General features: G+C 42.3%; 4 protein-coding genes and 1 pseudogene across 6 annotated transcripts; 3 read left to right on the forward strand and 2 right to left on the reverse strand.

Moving 5' to 3' along the window:
• Positions 1-4192: 4192 nt before the first annotated feature.
• On the reverse strand, positions 4193-6375 carry LOC6625513 (protein 5NUC). The gene is made up of 6 exons (XM_002050059.4): positions 6074-6375; positions 5881-6016; positions 5569-5825; positions 5233-5509; positions 4859-5159; positions 4193-4799 (listed from the first exon to the last, which is right to left on the reverse strand). Exons 1-6 carry the CDS (start codon positions 6274-6276, stop codon positions 4231-4233), a joined length of 1743 nt encoding a protein of 580 aa, XP_002050095.1. The 5' UTR covers positions 6277-6375; the 3' UTR covers positions 4193-4230.
• An 89-nt stretch (positions 6376-6464) lies between these two features.
• LOC6626781 (protein 5NUC-like) lies at positions 6465-7870 on the reverse strand (annotated as a pseudogene).
• Positions 7871-8472: 602 nt separating this feature from the next.
• Positions 8473-8945, forward strand: LOC26531404 (uncharacterized). The gene is made up of 2 exons (XM_015174838.3): positions 8473-8649; positions 8718-8945. Exons 1-2 carry the CDS (start codon positions 8557-8559, stop codon positions 8850-8852), a joined length of 228 nt encoding a protein of 75 aa, XP_015030324.1. The 5' UTR covers positions 8473-8556; the 3' UTR covers positions 8853-8945.
• A 2858-nt stretch (positions 8946-11803) lies between these two features.
• On the forward strand, positions 11804-14116 carry CtsK2 (Cathepsin K2). The gene is made up of 4 exons (XM_032436501.2): positions 11804-11825; positions 12794-13000; positions 13062-13270; positions 13332-14116. Exons 2-4 carry the CDS (start codon positions 12800-12802, stop codon positions 14032-14034), a joined length of 1113 nt encoding a protein of 370 aa, XP_032292392.1. The 5' UTR covers positions 11804-11825; positions 12794-12799; the 3' UTR covers positions 14035-14116.
• Positions 14117-14527: 411 nt separating this feature from the next.
• On the forward strand, positions 14528-17755 carry LOC6626777 (ras-GEF domain-containing family member 1B). 3 transcript variants are annotated; one of them, XM_002050054.4, is made up of 6 exons: positions 14528-14721; positions 15107-15883; positions 15946-16707; positions 16772-16915; positions 16969-17174; positions 17232-17755. In XM_002050054.4, exons 1-6 carry the CDS (start codon positions 14671-14673, stop codon positions 17467-17469), a joined length of 2178 nt encoding a protein of 725 aa, XP_002050090.2. In that variant the 5' UTR covers positions 14528-14670; the 3' UTR covers positions 17470-17755. The 3 variants fall into 3 exon arrangements, with proteins under 3 accessions (XP_002050090.2, XP_032292390.1, XP_032292391.1); XM_032436499.2 differs by having other exon boundaries at positions 14529-14721; positions 14933-15883; XM_032436500.2 differs by having other exon boundaries at positions 14529-14721; positions 15548-15883.
• Positions 17756-17842: the final 87 nt, after the last annotated feature.

A 17842-nucleotide genomic window follows, 5' to 3' on the forward strand; every position in this document is an offset into this window, starting at 1 on the left:
CTAGTTTTCGCAGCGACTTGTTCGGGGTCTAAAAATAAACTTGGCCCAAGATTGAGGAATTTAATTCGCCTTTTGGTAGAAAATCCTCGACTTTGCACCACCGACTTTGGCAACATGCAGACGGGCAACGCCGGCTTCGGTTTATTTTTGCTTCTACCCATACATACAGACACACACAGACACACACATACAAGTGCAAATAAATATTTGAATCTGTTTCTCAGGTGCGTGCATTGCTCCTGTATCCAGAAATTCGCAATCAACTTTAGCGTCAACTTCAGGCTGAGCTGGAGCTGATGATGATGATGATGACATGGTCATGGTATGTTGCCTATTGGCGAGCCAGCGGGAATGCTAAAAAAACTAATATACAGGTAGATTTTCCGCATGGAATCAAAGGATTAAGCGCTCAACAGTGACATCCAGCTCATTATCTCAGCCAGCCTCAGATGCCTCAGATACAAATGCAATTTTCTATGTGACTATGGAAGCTATATTTGTAGAATTGCATAGCCTGTGACCGCTCTGCTCTCGTTTTGTCCTTGATATGCGAAGGTCATCAGCATTTGCATCTCGTCCCTTGCTGGCCGCCACGTGTCGTGAGGGCCAAGCCCAGAAAATCACATAAACAAACCAGTACCAGGCCCCTCCGGTTTCTTCATACATAAATTCATGTGCGGCAGTCCCATCGAATTTTGCAATAAGTTATTAAAATATGCGGAATCGCAGCCAGCATTTGCAATAAATGCTAAGCATAACAAACGAATTATAAACTCGGACTCGGACCAAATTGCAGCCAGCTCTCAACTTGATCAGAGATCTGATGTTGATTTAGATACCCTACATCAGGAATATACTTTATTCAAATCTCAGAAATCTTTTAGACCTGAATTCCCTAAGTACATCGCTGTAAACTTCGACTTGCCCTAAAAAGCATGCTGCAAGAAATATCTGCATAAAGCCCGAAAGCCATCTTTGGGTTTCCCTTATCTATTTCTAAGCAATAAAAAACCTATACTCTTGTCTAAAAATATATATTTGCCTATATAAGAAACTGAGTTTTTAATGAATAATAGCCAAAAATAAACTGTCATTCATACAATCTGAAAACTCGGAAATGGGTAAAAATCGTCACAATTGAAGACGAGATTCAAACAACTTTATTAATATATATATATATTTACACCTATATCTTTGTATTATATTTTGACGCAGATTTCTTGAGTGGAGAAATGCAACCACTCATGCGTTACAGGAATCGTGACACAGTTGTTATATGCTCATGCTAGGGTACAATATTTCAGATCTCGTTTTTGCTCGGTGTCTTGATATCGAGCAGGCTCCTTGCCTTAACCCTAACCATAACCATATCAACGGTAAATAGTTTCGATCACAGAGCCAACCCAGAAGACATAGGCACACGAGGCAAATGAGCATTTGGCATGCCCGATCCCGAACCCGAACCCGATCCCGATCTGCCCGCTGCCCGATTCTCGGTGCCTGTTGCCTAATGGCCTATGGCTGTGGAGTGCTAGCTGGCAATCAAAGAGAATGAGGACGAGGCAAATTTGGCCCATGCGGATGATGTCCATGAAAGAGGAACAACAACAACAACAACACAACACACAGTTTTGAGTTCTTCTTTGTGTGATTCACGTCATTTCGAATTCCATGTCAAAAGGTGAAGCCAATTCAGCGTTTCTAGCGAACTGGGCAAAAAAATCACGACCAACAGGAAAAGAAGCCAACCAAATAACAAAGCCATGAAAAATAACAACAAATAACAAGCAACACGAAAATCGCGTTGAATGAAGATTATTTTGTCTAATTTGTTGCTTCGACTTTGTACTTGGCATAGAAGATCTTCCACGGGGACCCTCACGTGCCTCGAGTCCAGTTCCAATTGGATGTGGAGCACAGGCAAAGGGCCAACAGACCTGGTTAATGTCACTAATATGCCCATTAGAGTCCATCGTATGCAGAAGTTATTTCCAGCAGAGGAAGTCAGCGTCGAGCTCGAAGACGGAAGATGTCTTTTATAAGCACATTTACCGTTTAAATGGGGGAAAAACAGTTGAGCTGATTATACTTATGCCCCATTCTCGTAGCCGACAGATGGCCCAGGTCTCCTCGCCCGGACCAGAGGGCAGCTCCGTGGCGAGTCTATTTGAGAAATTGAAATGCCACTGCCAAGCTCTCGACATTTAAGCAGGCATTCAATGTGAATGTGACTCTGACTGTGACTGTGAACGCGAATACAAATGCGGGTGTGGGTGAGTTCAAGAACCTTTTTTAACCATGACTAACCGAATGACTGATAGCTGAAAGCTGAAGCTGAAAGCTAAAGTGCCGTGCAAAATGCCCGATTCTGCACTTGACCGCCGCCGCCTAGCCAAAGACTCCAAAGCCCAAAGCCCAGAGAGAAGAACCGCGAATCCAGGCCCAGCTGACATCAAGTGCCGAGACAGAGTCTAAGTATGAGCTGCGCGCTATAATTACATACGAGCACAGAAGAAGACTTCCCAGTTGCTGGGCTTAAGCCGCAGTCCAGGCTTCTGGCAAAGATGCCAAAGCCAACTGCCGCCAGCAGCAGCAGCAGACGGTGATTGTGTCGCCTACGACCAAGTCATTTGCTGTCTTTACCTCCAGCTCAAAGCGCACAAGTATCTGTAGTTCTCACGACATCAGCAGCAGCAGCAGCAGCAGCAGCAGCAGCAGCAGAGGAACACGCCGGTAGCTACACTGAGCCAAGGGCCAGTCCGAAGGTGAGGGCCAGAGCCAGGGTTGAGGCTGAGGTTGAAGCACGCATACGCGAATGCACACTGGAGCCAGCAGAGGCTCAGAGAGTTCAGTTCAGTCCGTTCATTAAAATGGTAAATGTTATAAACAGTCCGAATTCCTGATCTTCCCCTATTTGATATTTTGCACAGCTAGCTGAGGTCAAATGGAAGATATGTACTAGGAGGAGAACATTATCAAATTGATAGTTGCAAGTCTAAATTAATTACATAATTACTTGTCATTTTAATTAATTAGAGTTCAACCCGTTCATTAAAATGGTTGGTCGGAATTCCCTTTATTTCCCCTTATTTGATATATTGAACATCTAGCCGAAGACAAATGTAAGATATGTGCTAGGAGAAGAACATTGTCAGAGAGTTTTGAGTAAATCTGCAAGTCTAAATTAATTACATAATTACTTGTAATTTGTTTTGAATTATTAATTGTAAATACCTTAAAAGAAGGACTGATCCTGTCTCTTATTTTATTTTTTATTTTATTCTCAGAATCAAGAACTTCAGATTTATTTGGCAGTCTAACTTGATCACAGACAAGCAAGAGGTCAGACCTAGTCGACGAGATTTATTTACAGAGGCCAAGTTTGACCAGAGGTTGTGTTAGAGTAGAGCATGTTTATTAGTGCGTGCCAGTTACAGGGGGGAGCTTGGACAAAAAAAAAAAGAAGAAAATAAAACAAACAAACGTCTTCAGCCAAGGGCGTCGTATAATAGTGGAGGGTCAATGCACAAGCTGGAGGTACGACGACCCCCGAGACTAAGTAATTAACAAAAACAAAAACAAAAGATTCAGCTGACGAAACTCAACATTAGATCGCTAATGACCTCGTCGCTCGGACTGAGAAGATCATATTACATACTTACTTAGTTGTCGCCTCTGGTATTGGTGTCAATTAATGACAGCGATTAACGGTTTATTGCAGTTTCTATATTAGCTGGGGCAACAGCAAGTGAGAACGTTGCAGTGTAAATATCCCGCATGGCGAGATACTCAGCTGCCAGGTGGAAGGGAACATTCTAAGAGAATACTCCAAGTTAGAGTGTAACTCATTTATTCTCAAAATTATAAACATTGAAGCCCATCTTATTATCTGCCGCTTATCGCATGAATCCATTCATTATACAGCTCTTAGTCATAATAAAGAAGTAGTCTTGTCCACACAGTTTGAGCTTTGCTTATCTATAAGTTTTGCCGGAGTCCTGGACAGATCGGATGCCTTTAAGGTCCCGATCCTGGTTTTCCACATATATAATCCAAGGTTTTGCCTCAAACCTCTTAGTTGTACATAAATTGCAAGCAGGCTATTTCCGCATGCAAGATCCTCCAGTTTTTTGCTAGGCCTCCATGGAAAACTGAAAATGTTCTAGCTCCGAATTAAAAAGAATTTACGTAATACGATTTTATGCTGTATTATACAAAATATCATTAGGTTTATATGAAATGGTATAAAAAAGTAACTAGCGCAATCGGAACAAGTAGAGATTGCGATCGGATCGGCGCGCAGGATCTGCGTTTTTTCTCTATAATAGTTATACGACTTTCAAGCATGGGATAAACAATTTTGTGCTCCTGATAGTATTTGGTTAATATTTCGCGATCAATCAGCTTTAGACGATGGAGTTCCGGTTCTATGGGGTCCTTAAAATGTCTGTGACCATCGCCACCATTCAGAATAAAGCTTGGCACAATTACCGAGTAAAATTTGTCCCTCTCCAAGGGCTCATATTTTGGAATTCTGCAATCGGCGCATAGCACATTAATTGATGTGACGCGTTTTCCCTTTGGTCGATTGTAGTTGATGACCAGGCGCAATCCGGACACTTGCAGGAAGCCCCCATCCGAGTCAGTGTGCCGCAAGGCTGCCGAGTACTCCAAGGCTTTGACAAGATCATGGCCCTTGATGCGGGTGACCGACACGGTATTGCCATATGGCAAAGCTGTGGCTATATCCACGCCCGTGACAGTTCCATCCGGGCCCGGATCGATGCTCGCGCGTATGCCTATCACAAATATGCCTTGACAACGTGTATGAGATGAGCTTTAAAGACATGCAACATACCGCCCGAATTCATTAGGGCTATCGCTGCATCCGTCCAATAGAGACCGCCATAGTCCTCAATAACTCGGCCGTAGACCAAAGCGTCGCCAATAAAGTTGCCAAAATTGCATTCCGATTGACGACACACTTCCCGATCGCCATTCAGAACAACCTTACTTACGCCAACCACTTGGGTTTCCAGCTCATCAATAGTCGCCCTCTTACTGTCCAAGAGGGCCTTCACAGCGGAATCATGCGCCACTGTGTTATCCAACAGAATGGGAGAGCCACTATATTTGATCAAGCGGCCTCCGTTGTCAAACTATTCGAAATATAATTCTTATGGATTAACCCGATATCAATGCTTAGCTTCTAGCATCATCAATGACCCCTACCTCCAAATCGATTTTCCCCAAATACTTGGTATACGCATACGCCTGAAGGACCAGCACCTGTTGCCCATTTGTTCGGGTGACCACAGTTGGATAGTTGCCCACGGGGTTCTCCCTCTCCGGCGGAGTGCCTGTGAATAGGAACGTGTGCGAGTGTCCTCCGACAACAAGATCAATATCCTGGCAACTCCTGGCGATATCTTGATCCATGCTGTAGCCGGAGTGTCCAAGTGCAATTATAATATCGACTCCTTTGTCAGTTAGTTTTTTGGCCTCGGCACTTGTGTGTTTCACAATTTTAATACCCCAACTATATAGCTAAACATATCGAATACGTACTTAATGTAAGGTATTTCATTATGGATTTCAATATCGAGTGCCGAGACTAGTTTTCTTGTCACGGGCGTCAGATATCCAATAATTCCGATTTTCTTCTCAAACTTCGTGATGATGGTCGAGTGAACCAAGCTCTTCATATTTTGCAAGACTGGAGCGTTTTTCAGGATTATATTGCAGCAGACAACGGGGAATTTGATCATTTGAAGAAAAGGCACCAATCCATTGACGTTGTCATCGAGCTCGTGATTGCCCAGCGACTATTAAAGGAAAGGGAAATGCAATACGCTTGCATGTGCCGACCAAAGTACCCACCATTGCATCTGGATTCAGCATATTCATCAGTTCGCCCGCCAGCTCACTCCTGAATATTGTGAACCAAGGAGTTCCCTGAAAGGTATCGCCTGCGTTTAAAAAAATCGTTGGACCCTCGGCTCGTGCCTTTGCCACACTAAATGGTTAACAGTGGAAAGTCTTAAAGTCAAACTGGTAACCGGTCAAAACTTACGCCGTAGCCACTCTTGCAAAGCCCCCGAAGCACAGGCCCTTCTCATCATCGCCCATGTCGCACTTTTCATTGCTATCTTTCATCGGGTCATATCTGGCGTGCATATCATTTGTGTGTACGACGGAGAACTTAAGACCCGTGTCTTGTTTAACAAGCACTAGCAATATTATTGAAGACCAGTACAATTTTAACCATAGTTCCATTTGAATGCCATTCAAGTCCTTTTGCGTCTAGAACTTATGTGCCTCCAAATTATTAGGCTTTATTTATAAAAATAATTACATTTGATAAGTTAACTATGACAAGTAAAAGTATTTATTTAAGACTGCTTGCTAGGATATACGAAAATTTTAGTTATAAAAAGCTTACATATCTTACGAAAGAGGAGCTCAGCTTAACTTGATCCTCTGAAGACAATACGGCCCTCCACTTCCGGAGTCACAAATTGATGGTATTCAAAATACTGTCGAACAGCTTGAACAATAGTCTTTTGCATCCGTATTGTAACCGGGTTCATTTCTTCTACCAAAATGAAACCCAAGCCGCCATTCAGTATGAACTGCGGCACAATCACATTGTAGTAGGAGGTCTCGTTCAGACTGCTGTAGGTTGGCACTGTGCAACTGGCGCAACGCACCTGCACTGAAGCAACTCGATTACCTTCTGGCATATCCGGATTGTAGACCACATGTATGCTGGATACCTGAAGAAATGCTCCGTCGGAATGCTTATTTCTAGCCGCGGCCGAATTTTCAAGTGCATTCCGTAAGGTCCTGCCACTGATTCTTGTGACATAAAGATCATTATCGAAAGGAAGGACCGTCAACAGATCGCTCTGAGTGATAATGCCATCGGACTTCCGTTCGATTGAGCTGCGTATGCCTGGAAATTGAGGGGTTACTTTCGAACTGTTCCAGCAATCGAGAAAACTAACCGCCGCCCTGCTGAATTGCAATAGACGCATCTGTCCAGTAATCGCCGCCCTGATCCTCCATAACTCTGCTGAATACCATGGCATCGGTAATTAGATTTCCCATATTACACTCGACCAAACGACAAACGGCCTTACGTCCCTCCAGATACACCTTGCTATGCCCCGCAATGGACTTCTCTAGGGCCGTAACATTCTCGCGGTAAACCTCCAACAGGTTAAGCACTTCCTTGTCTTGCGCGACTCCGGAATCCAATAGAATGGGCAAACCATCGAACTCGATTAAATTTCCATCTTTATCGAACTGTATAAGAATATATGATTAATAGAAATTTTGTGACCAAACTGAACCTGAACCAACCTTCACGTGAAGTTTACCCAAGTACTTCGTGTAGGCGTAGGCCTGCACCACGGGAACTCTTTTACCACTCTGCTGTGTAACTACGGTGGGATAAGGACCGTCTATACTTTCGACACTTGGCTTCTCTCCGTTGAACAGAAATGTGTTCGTATGTCCGCCAATAACAAGGTCAACTTCATGTCCTGGTCTTTTTGATAACCAGAGTGTCCCAAGGCAATGATAATCTGAAGGCCTTGAGCCTTTAGTTTAGCCGCCTCCGTGCTGCAAGTGAGCAAAAGGTCCACATAAAACTAGTATGTGGTTATGCAAAGACGTATACTTAGTTAATTGAATCGATTTCCTCATTGAATTCCATGCTGTCTTTTACTGACAGCAATCTTGTTTCCGGCGTGACGTACCCAATCACGGCAACTTTTGTGCCATTTGCATCGAGAATAGTCGAATTGACTAGTTGCTTAGAGGCAGCCAGTTCAGGTTCCCTCGCAGGATCCAGGTTACAGGCCATCACGGGAAAACTTACGTAATTTAGAAATCTTACGAGACCCTCGACTTTCTCATCAAATTCGTGGTTTCCTAGGGACTAGATTTTTTTGAAGAAACTTAGCTTTACTCATTTTGCCCATTTTAACTTAGAAGTTACAAGAATGGAGATTTAAGCGAAAAAAAATGGATAACCTTTACTTTCTGGCACTTACCATTGCATCTGGCTGCAGTTTATTGAGGAAATCGCTGACAATTTTGTGTTTGAAAAGTGTAAACCACGCTGTGCCCGCAAATGTATCACCTGCATGGATTATTGAGAGACCGACCATATCCTTAAACTGAGAGAAAAGAGAGAGAGGGGGACTAGTACTAGGCAGACAGGTGGACAGATTAGCCAGCGTATATAAGTTGATGGGTCTGGAGATACCTCGTCTGCCTGCCTTATTCATTTGCATTTCAATGGATATAAAAATACAAAGCATCCGCTTGCATTATGTATCACGTCATTTAAGCAACGGAAGTATCTCATAATTATAAAATTTAAAACAAATCAAAATTTTTACGTGCACTTTTGCTGCATCCGTTCCCAAAGAGAAAGGTGTTTGTATAAAAGCAAAGTCCTCGACATTGCAGAATCATTCAAAAAACAGCACCCGAAGCTTGAGAATATCCCTGATTAAGTAGCTCGAACAGCATCATCCATTCAATATGAAAGTAATCATTGTGGCTCTCATTGCTTGCCTGGCATTTGCGTCTGCTCTTCCTCAGATTGAGCGGGGCTCAATATATGCACCCAGTGGAGTAAGTGCTCTCATAATAAATAATAATTGGTTAATTACTCAACAATAAATATTGCTTACTCTTCGCAGAGGTTTGCCATGACCGAGAACTGGGCGGCTCCACCAGTTGACCTGAGCCAACCCATTGTATTCCTGCCCGTGGCAACTCCCATTACTGAAGCACCTCAAGAACCCAAACTCACAGCCCGTCATTTGACTTGTTAATTATTCTAAATATTTTAATTTAAATTAAAAATGTTATCTATGTGTTAAATAATTATTATATCAAAGATTTCACAAGACTAATATGGCATTTAATTTAATTACTTTATTCGTCTGTCTGTTCTCTGTCCGATCTCTGTGGCCATCAATCTTGAACTTGATTTCTGCATTGTAAGGTTTTCATATCTTCAATATCTATAATCGTCATTGGCATTTCATAGAGTGTTCAGTATGGTGCATGATCCAGCGAAAAACCTGAAAGTTGCATTCCTGATTTATAAAACTTTGAAGATTTACATTATCCTAAAAATACACCAGATGATGCACATCTCTCTTGGCTGACAATTCCAATTGGAACAAAGGTCAATGTTATCTTCTGGTTATATATATTTGCAGTATATTTCAAAAAATAATTGCAAATAAAATGTTTAAAATAATAAACAAATGATTTATTTTGTTGTTGTAAGCGTTTAATTGAGCTGTTTTATTGAATTAAAATCTGACTTGAGATTAGCAAATATTTATATTTTGTATATATTTATATTTTGCTTAAAAAATATCTAACAGGTTAAATTTGTAAATACTTATGAAATCATATCAAAATTTTGGCTTTATAGCAATATTGGCTTTCAGACTGTCGACAATATTAATATGGCTTTCATATGAAATACATTTGGGGTCAGCTTTTTACATCAAAGCCATGTTATTACTGATATCAAATGTTTGTATGCAAATAAACACTTTTGTAAATTCGACTTTTTTATTCAAATGTTACTACTTAAAATGTAGTTTCTTAAGCTTAGCCTCATCGAAAACCTCTCATCAAAAGGATAACAAAAACAAGAAAACTCAATGTCGCATTTGCTGTAATCGCAAAAAGTTGGCTGCCCATTGAAACTCTTTTACAAATGGTTTCTGCAGTTGAGAATTAATTTAATTAATTTAAATTCTACTCTCATATGACGACCGTGATCAATTCTGTTCTGGGTCTTAGTAACCTTTCTTCAATGGAGTCTACCGATCCGTGCACGAAATATGACCTCTTTAAGCTATTGCAAAGCGAGAACTGGAGGCTACTCTAACTTAATTATAGTATATACTTATATTCAAAACCATCGACTCGAATCAGTCTCTCATTGTTGCAGCTTTCTGTTTTCTTTCTTGTTATATCTATTGTTCGATTTCTCTTGAATTTGGCTTTGTGTCGGATCCCTACAATATTCAATTCATAAAGTGAAATAATTCGTGATATATATCCCTTAATATATTGATACTTCATCGTCATAAATAATGAGAGATTGTCAGGATTCGTTTACAAGTTACACGACTGTGCTCCTCGGCAGATGGGCTGAAGTGGATCATAATAAAAAACAATAAAAACTACTTAAACTATCTTGTGATAAAAGAAAAGTTGTGTCAAAAATGCCGTTTGATTGTATAAAAATAATGAATGTAAACCGAAAAGAATTGAATTGCAAGAGAGATTCATGTGACTCACGACACGGAAGCTCAGATTGGGAAGATTAAAATAAACATTTTATGCTTGCACTTTTGCTGCATCTGTTCCCAAAGAGAAAGGTGTTTGTATAAAAGCAAAGTCCTCGACATTGCAGAATCATTCCAAGCACAGCGCCCGAAGCTTGAGAATATCCCTGATTAAGTAACCCCAACAACATCATCCATTCAATATGAAAGTAATCATTGTGGCTCTCATTGCTTGCCTGGCATTTGCGTCTGCTCTTCCTCAGATTGAGCGGGGCTCAATATATGCACCCAGTGGAGTAAGTATAGGTCAATTTAATAATTACTCAACAATAAATATTGTTTACTCTTCGCAGAGGTTTGCCATGACCGAGAACTGGGCAGCTCCACCAGTTGATCTGAGCCAACCTATTGTATTGCTGCCCGTGGCAACTCCCATTGCTGAAGCACCTCAAGAACCCAAACTCACAGCCCGTCGCCTGATTGGCTAAATTACCTATATATTATAATTAATTAGAAATATATATTTATGCATTAATATATTCGCGTCAGACTGAATGAAAGACTCGCAATACAAACAAAACAAAACAGTACAGTTGAAATTTTAAGCCACAAATTAATATTTTTAATTGTATATTTAAAATACATTTTTCACCAAAGTGAGGAAATGAATTAACAAATTCCAAAATGAAATTATAAATATTTTACAGAACGTATTAACTGGGCTTTTGAACGCGAGCCCAGGCTAACTGGTAAGAGAACATAAAAATACGTGAAATATTTTAAAATATACAAACTCCAATTAAGATTCAAGGGATTGGTCAAATGTGGAGCCAACATATATAAATAAGCCATCGGAAATGGTAAATTTGACACGTTAAACCATAAATTATTGATATTTCGACGACCCAATTTAAGAAATTATTGTATTTTTTTCCCTACTCGCCCTGAGCCTTGGGGATTCCCCTTGAATTGTCCCCCTTGAATTGTTTTTCGGTGGCTGTCAATGATTTATATGTTCACAATTAAATCGAATAATTAGCTGAATATTCTTGTATTTCTAATCAAATTTATTTACTCGACGCTGACAAACAAGTTTCAACCGTTTCAAGAAATAGATAAAATGGAAGCTCTCAGTAAATACACACATTTATATACATATATATGTATCTTAGGGTAGAAAGAAATCAATTTGGTTGTTTTGTGATGTTATACATGGCGCTAATTAATGATTATAAATCCCCAAACCAGTCGACATTTCATACGATTCACGTAGCTAAGTCGAACATTTATAAGCATCCAGTTTCGTATGACTTACATATGCATATTTCGAGACGATCTGTGTGAGACGATACGAGACGAGGCGAGACTAGCTTGTGAAGCTCGTCTTAAACATTTCTAATTAAATTTGCATGATAACGCAGATCGGGGCTTTAAAAGCACAGCATCCGACATCTGGGCCTCGCATTGTTACTGACGGATCAGCCCAGAAAGGTTACTCGATAGAGCTAATTGTGCGAATATTCAGTGTGATAAGAAATAAAGTGAAATGTTTCAGAAAGGGGCCGATTTCTCGTACATATATTTTTATGAAATAACCAGAAATCTATTTTATGCAAGCTACGGGCCTGTTCTGGATTTCGATTCCGTTTAAATTTACTTTTCGACTGAGTCCAAATCGACTCCGAATCAACTCCGAATCGATTCCGAATCGACTCCGAATCAACTCCGAATCAACTCCGAATCGACTCCGCATCGTTTTCTCTTTGCTCCGATATCAACTGCTGGAACAGCTGTTTTTCCAAAATAGTGTTTGACCTAGAAAGAAATAAAAAAAATACTCAATATGTGAGAAAAAAGTTTAGCCAGAGAGTAAACCTGCACCGGCTGCCCAAAATAATGACAAGAAAGAAGATTTGATCATAACCAAATTAAATACCATCAATTCACTTTGATTTCGATAAGCTTGATCGGAATTGAAATCTAGAACAAGCACGCAAATTAATTGCGTAATCCGCATCAACTCAGCTACTGCCTGTCAATAATGCGGCTTTATTCAATTCAATTTAATCGGCTTAATCTTGTGAGGTGCAAGGTTTTCTGGTTTTTACCGCCGCGCCGGCTAATCGTTGCTGAAGTGAAAATTATAAAACGAATGACATGAGTATATAAAACGTTGCACAAAGTGTTATTAAAAATAAACCCGGCGACGGAGATTTACTGTTAATTTGATTTGTTCATAAATAATTTTTTTTACTGCTCACCTGGCCCCCAAACCAGGCCCCATCTAATTAACTGGCGAAACTTGAATTCAAGGTTTAAAAATAATGTTAATAAATTCGCAACAAAAGATTTAAATTCCCCATACTTATGATTGATAAATCTCAATGAATTCTGCCGCTTAATGATGGGAATTATAAAAACCAGAAATTATTAGCTTTGTGCTTGCAATTGCCTTACAGATAACAATGAGACTGGCGATTGCACTTCTGCCATTCGTGGCACTGGCCTCTGCCCAGTTTGGCGGCTTTGGCGGCAACTTTGGTGGCAACATTGGCGGCAACTTGGGCAATGCCGCCAATAGGCTGCAGCAAAGGGTTTCCAGTATAGCCAGCCGTTTGCCATCGCCGCCCGTACTCTCGAATGTGCAAGACTTTGGTGACTTTTTGGTGAGTACGCACAGCTGGAGGGAAATAGTTGCACGACTTCAACCTTGCCACATGTCCTTAGGCGCAATCGGGCAAATCCTATCTGTCTGCGGCGGATCGGCAACTGCGCGAGGGCATCTTCAGTGCGCGCAAGACCCTGGTGGAGGCCAAGAATGCAGCCTTCAAGAGCGGCGCCTCCACCTACGAGCTGGCCGTGAATGCCTTTGCGGATCTAACGAACGCAGAGTTCCTCAAACAGCTTACGGGCCTGAGGAAGTCATTATCCGGCGAGTAAGTGAACCCAAGCCAATATATTAGCTAATTGTCTGATGTTGTCAACTTTGGCTTCTAGGCAAAGAGCGAAGGCCCATCGTATTGCACCCAAGTTGGCAACGAATGTGCCACTGCCGGACTCCTTTGATTGGCGTGAGAAGGGCGGTGTTACGCCCGTCAAGTTCCAGGGAGAGTGTGGCTCCTGCTGGTCGTTTGCCGCAACGGGCGCCATCGAGGGTCATGTGTTCCGGAAAACGGGAAAATTGCCAAACCTGTCTGAACAGAATCTGGTCGATTGTGGCACTGTGGATCTGGGTCTCGCCGGCTGCGATGGCGGCTTCCAGGAGTACGCCTTCAATTTCATCACGGAGCAGAACGGCATCGCCGCTGGCGAGAAATATCCCTACGTGGACAAGAAGGACACATGCAAATATAAAAATGATATATCTGGTGCCCAAATCACCGGATTTGCTGCCATTCCACCAAAGGACGAGCAAGCCATGAAAACCGTCGTGGCCACTCAGGGTCCCTTGGCCTGCTCGGTGAACGGGCTGGAGAGTTTGCTGCTCTACAAGCGTGGCATTTACGCAGATGAGGAATGCAACAAGGGCGAGGTGAATCATTCCATTCTGGTCGTTGGCTATGGCACTGAAGACGGACAGGATTACTGGATTGTCAAGAACTCGTGGGACAAGGCCTGGGGCGAAGACGGTTACTTCCGTTTGCCTCGGGGCAAGAATTTCTGCGGAATTGCCTCCGAGTGCAGTTATCCCGTTGTTTAGTAACTAAACTAGCTAAATATCCCTGTCATTTTCGTACCAAGGTGTTTTAAAATTCCCACTAATAAATTTTAATCTAATTAGACTCGGAAAGCGCTTGTCGAAAAGCATTACAAGGCAAGAGTTTGTTAAATCCCTTTATCTCTGAACGCTGCGTTTACCATTGAATATTGCAATATATTCTTGATATCATGCCGCGTCATAGAACTATCAGGCCTTCAAGAATTTTACAAACTTTGGCGCCAAATTATCTATTGGAGAGTACAGGGTGTATATGATGCAAAATAAGAATTTATTATATATATTAGAGTTGAGAGAGAATATGAATTAAAATTCTATCTCATTTTTAATTAAATGCGCTGCCGTTAGCTACTTTCTGACGAAGTGAGAAAATCAATTGCAATTCAGTCGAGCGTGAAGCAAAAAAGGCGAATAATACGTCGCGTGTGTTGAGTGTTGGAAAATTTGTTCGTTTAGTGAACTAGTTGCAAGTTCTCTTGTTCTACTGTTCACAGCGAACAACCCAACACTGCTGGAGTGGGAAATAAATAAATAAATAAAAATAGTCGCCAAGTAAACTGTGTATTTAGCAAAGGAAACAAGCAAACGATGTGCATTGAAATGAGATTGCCATAAAAAATGACGATTGTGCGTCGATCGGAACGCCAATGCCCAATGCTGTTCCTGCAGGTGTGTAGCTAAAATTCTAACCAGACACAGACCCAGGCCCAGCCCACTTTTTGGCTAAGTGGTGGGCGTTGTCACCCCGTCTGTCTGTCACAAGGCTATGCTCGTACTGTGCGCTAACAATTCCATTGTGCGGCATTTGTCATTAACAATAACAATGGTCTTTATGTACATATGTGTTGCCTAATCGCATAATTCAAATTCCTTATTGCAGAAATGTGCTTGTTAGTCTAGTGCATTGATATTAATCCAAAGAACCCCCCGGGTCATATGCATTTTACCCACACAAAGTCAACATCACCAACTAATTGTCATACCCTCTTGACTAACTGATCAATCCAAAATGGACGAAGACATTATGAACGCTGTAGAATCTCTTTTCGGCAAGGATGTTAAAATTGTGGACTGCGAGACATCGTCCTCTGTGCAGCAAGAAGAGGTGCTGCTGATTAACGGTGTGCCTGTCAAATTGGACGGCCTGCCGGCAGATGATGCAAGTGCCATTAAGAGCGCTCTGCTTGACGGCCAGATGCCGGCAGTGGAGCACTTGAATCAGCTGCTGTTTCGTGCTGGGCTGGCGCAACAGCCCATAGAAGTGGAGACATCGCTGACGGTGAAGTCCTCGCTGACCACCACCGAGGAGGTGTTGGTTTCACGCAACGGGCAGGTGCTCGACGAGAGAACCGTCGAGACCAAAGAGCACTTTAACCATCAGTCGCACCAGAAGGAGATATGGCAGCCAGTCAAACAGCAGAACGCTCTGGCGCGTGCGACGCCAGAGAATGCGCTCAAGTATCGAACAAATTCGAATTCCACGTTTTCTTCACAGGCAACAGGCGATGGGGAACCCAATAGATCTGGCGACCAGCTGGGTCGTCAGCTGAATCAAACATTTTCGAATGCCTCACTCATGTCGAGCAGCTCTGCCCTAAGCGGTTCGGATCAAGTGATCGGCTCCACCTCCAATATGTCTACGGCAACAACGCTGGGCGAGAAGAGTTCGAATATTAGCAGCTGCGACTCGGGCCACGACGGCCTCTTTCACAGTGTCTCGATGAGCGCGCCCTACACAAAAGCCAATGCCCGCGACCCGCAGACGGATTCCATGTACTGTGACATTCCCAGCTCGGCAGACGAAGCTGATGCGGTGTCAGTCGCCTTGCTGGTAAGATCCTGACAGCAGCTTACAATAATTAGCCAGCAATTTTAATCGCATTTCTTACGCAGAGCACGCACTTGCAGATCACAGAGTCATGTGACTCAGTCAACGATTGCCAAACGCCGCCAGCTTATGCCAAAGACTTGCCAGCCGCTGGTGATATCGGTGCACTAGTTGCGCTTCTGGTCAGCTGCAGGAATGAGGAAGTAGAGTTTGCATTTCTACTATGCGCGCGTTTGTTTGTCACCGTTCAAGAGCTGCTGTCAAAGATTATTCAAGAGTGCCGCGGACAAGAGGAGGAGCTGCTGCGTCTGCTTGTGCACTGGCTGCGCATATGTCCTAACGACTTTCGCAATGAGACACTGCTTCAAGAACTGCGCAAGCACAGCGCCAGCAAGGCATTAAGTGCTTTTCTCGATCGCATTTCCGAATCAATAGACCGGCTGGATGCAAGTCAGCGCTCACAGTTGCAGTATTTGCTGGTAAAACAGGCCTCGGCCAGTTCCTTAGGGCGACAGAGCAGTATTAAATCGCTCAAACGATTCGCTGCTAATGTTTACAAAACGGACAATGTGCTGAGCAAGTGCAGCAACGCCTTCGAACTGGCCCATCAGCTGTACGCCATCGAGTATGCGTACCTCTCGCAGATACGTCTAGAGGAGTTTATCGAACTGATTGACACCGGAGTCTTTAAGACTTGCATGTCGCAAACCAAGGCAAGTACACTAGGCTCCAGCTGCACCTCCGCAAAGCAACCCGAGGTGAGCATCGCAGCCTATGTGCAGTGGTTCAACCAACTCTGCAATTTGACTGCCACGGAAATACTTAAGGTGAGTGTGTCGAGTATCACAAGCCCAATCTTCTATATTAACATAGCCCCGGTCACATCAAAAGGCTGGCAAAAAGTCTCAGCGCGTGCAGATGGTTGAGTTCTGGATTGAAACCGCTTTGGAATGCTTCAACACGGGCAACTTTAACAGTCTGATGGCTATATTGACGGCTCTCAATATGACTGCCATATCGCGACTCAAAAAAACGGTAAGGCTAACTTTGAAACTTTTCAATTTGTTAATAAACTATTTCTCTTGCAGTGGTCAAAGGTGCAGACAACCAAATTCGAGGGCTTGGAACATCAAATGGATCCCAGCTCCAATTTTCATAATTACCGTTCGACCATGAAAGCTGCCATTTGGCGCTCCGAACGCGAAGCGGCTAATAAAATCGAGCGTGCCATTATACCGTTTTTCTCGCTCTTTCTAAAGGATTTCTACGCCATTCACGAGACTCACAATACCCGGCAAGCATCTTACCAACAATTTATTGTTATTTAATTCTAAATAATAATTCTTTTTAGACTCGCCAACGGATCCTTCAACTTTGAGAAGTGCACAATTCTTGGCACACAGCTGCGCAACTTCTATAAATGCCAACAGCTGGATTGTCCGTATGAGCAGCTATCCCACGTTGTGGCCTATTTGCAGAAGGCGGAAGTTTTCGACGAGGAGGTTCTTATAAAAACTTCCTATGAATGCGAGTCGCCGACTGGCGCCGGAGAGAAAGATCACTATAAAGCGCTAAAAGCAGCTAAATAATCGAACACATTAATTTGAATATATACAATAAGACGATAATTTTTGGCGATAATCGAATCTAGCCTCGCACAAACTTCCATTGAGTTTGTACACGATTTTTTGTTGATACTTCCATGTTTACATTTGCATTTGCATCGCAATGACGATAATAACTTTACACTAAAATCGCAATCGTATTTGTTAATTTGTACTTAAGTCTGTAGCGTACATACATACATATTCAACTGATCATAAGCAATTGGTTGGCATGTAATTTGCAGCTCCAATAAATTTACATACAGTCTAACCATTTTTTATCCCATTTTTCGGGACTTGAAATATCCCTTTTTATTAAAGTAGGGAAATAATCCAAGAGAATAAATTTACATGCAAT

Source organism: Drosophila virilis, chromosome 5 (assembly GCF_030788295.1).
Source record: "Drosophila virilis strain 15010-1051.87 chromosome 5, Dvir_AGI_RSII-ME, whole genome shotgun sequence".
Lineage (NCBI taxonomy): Eukaryota > Metazoa > Arthropoda > Insecta > Diptera > Drosophilidae > Drosophila > Drosophila virilis.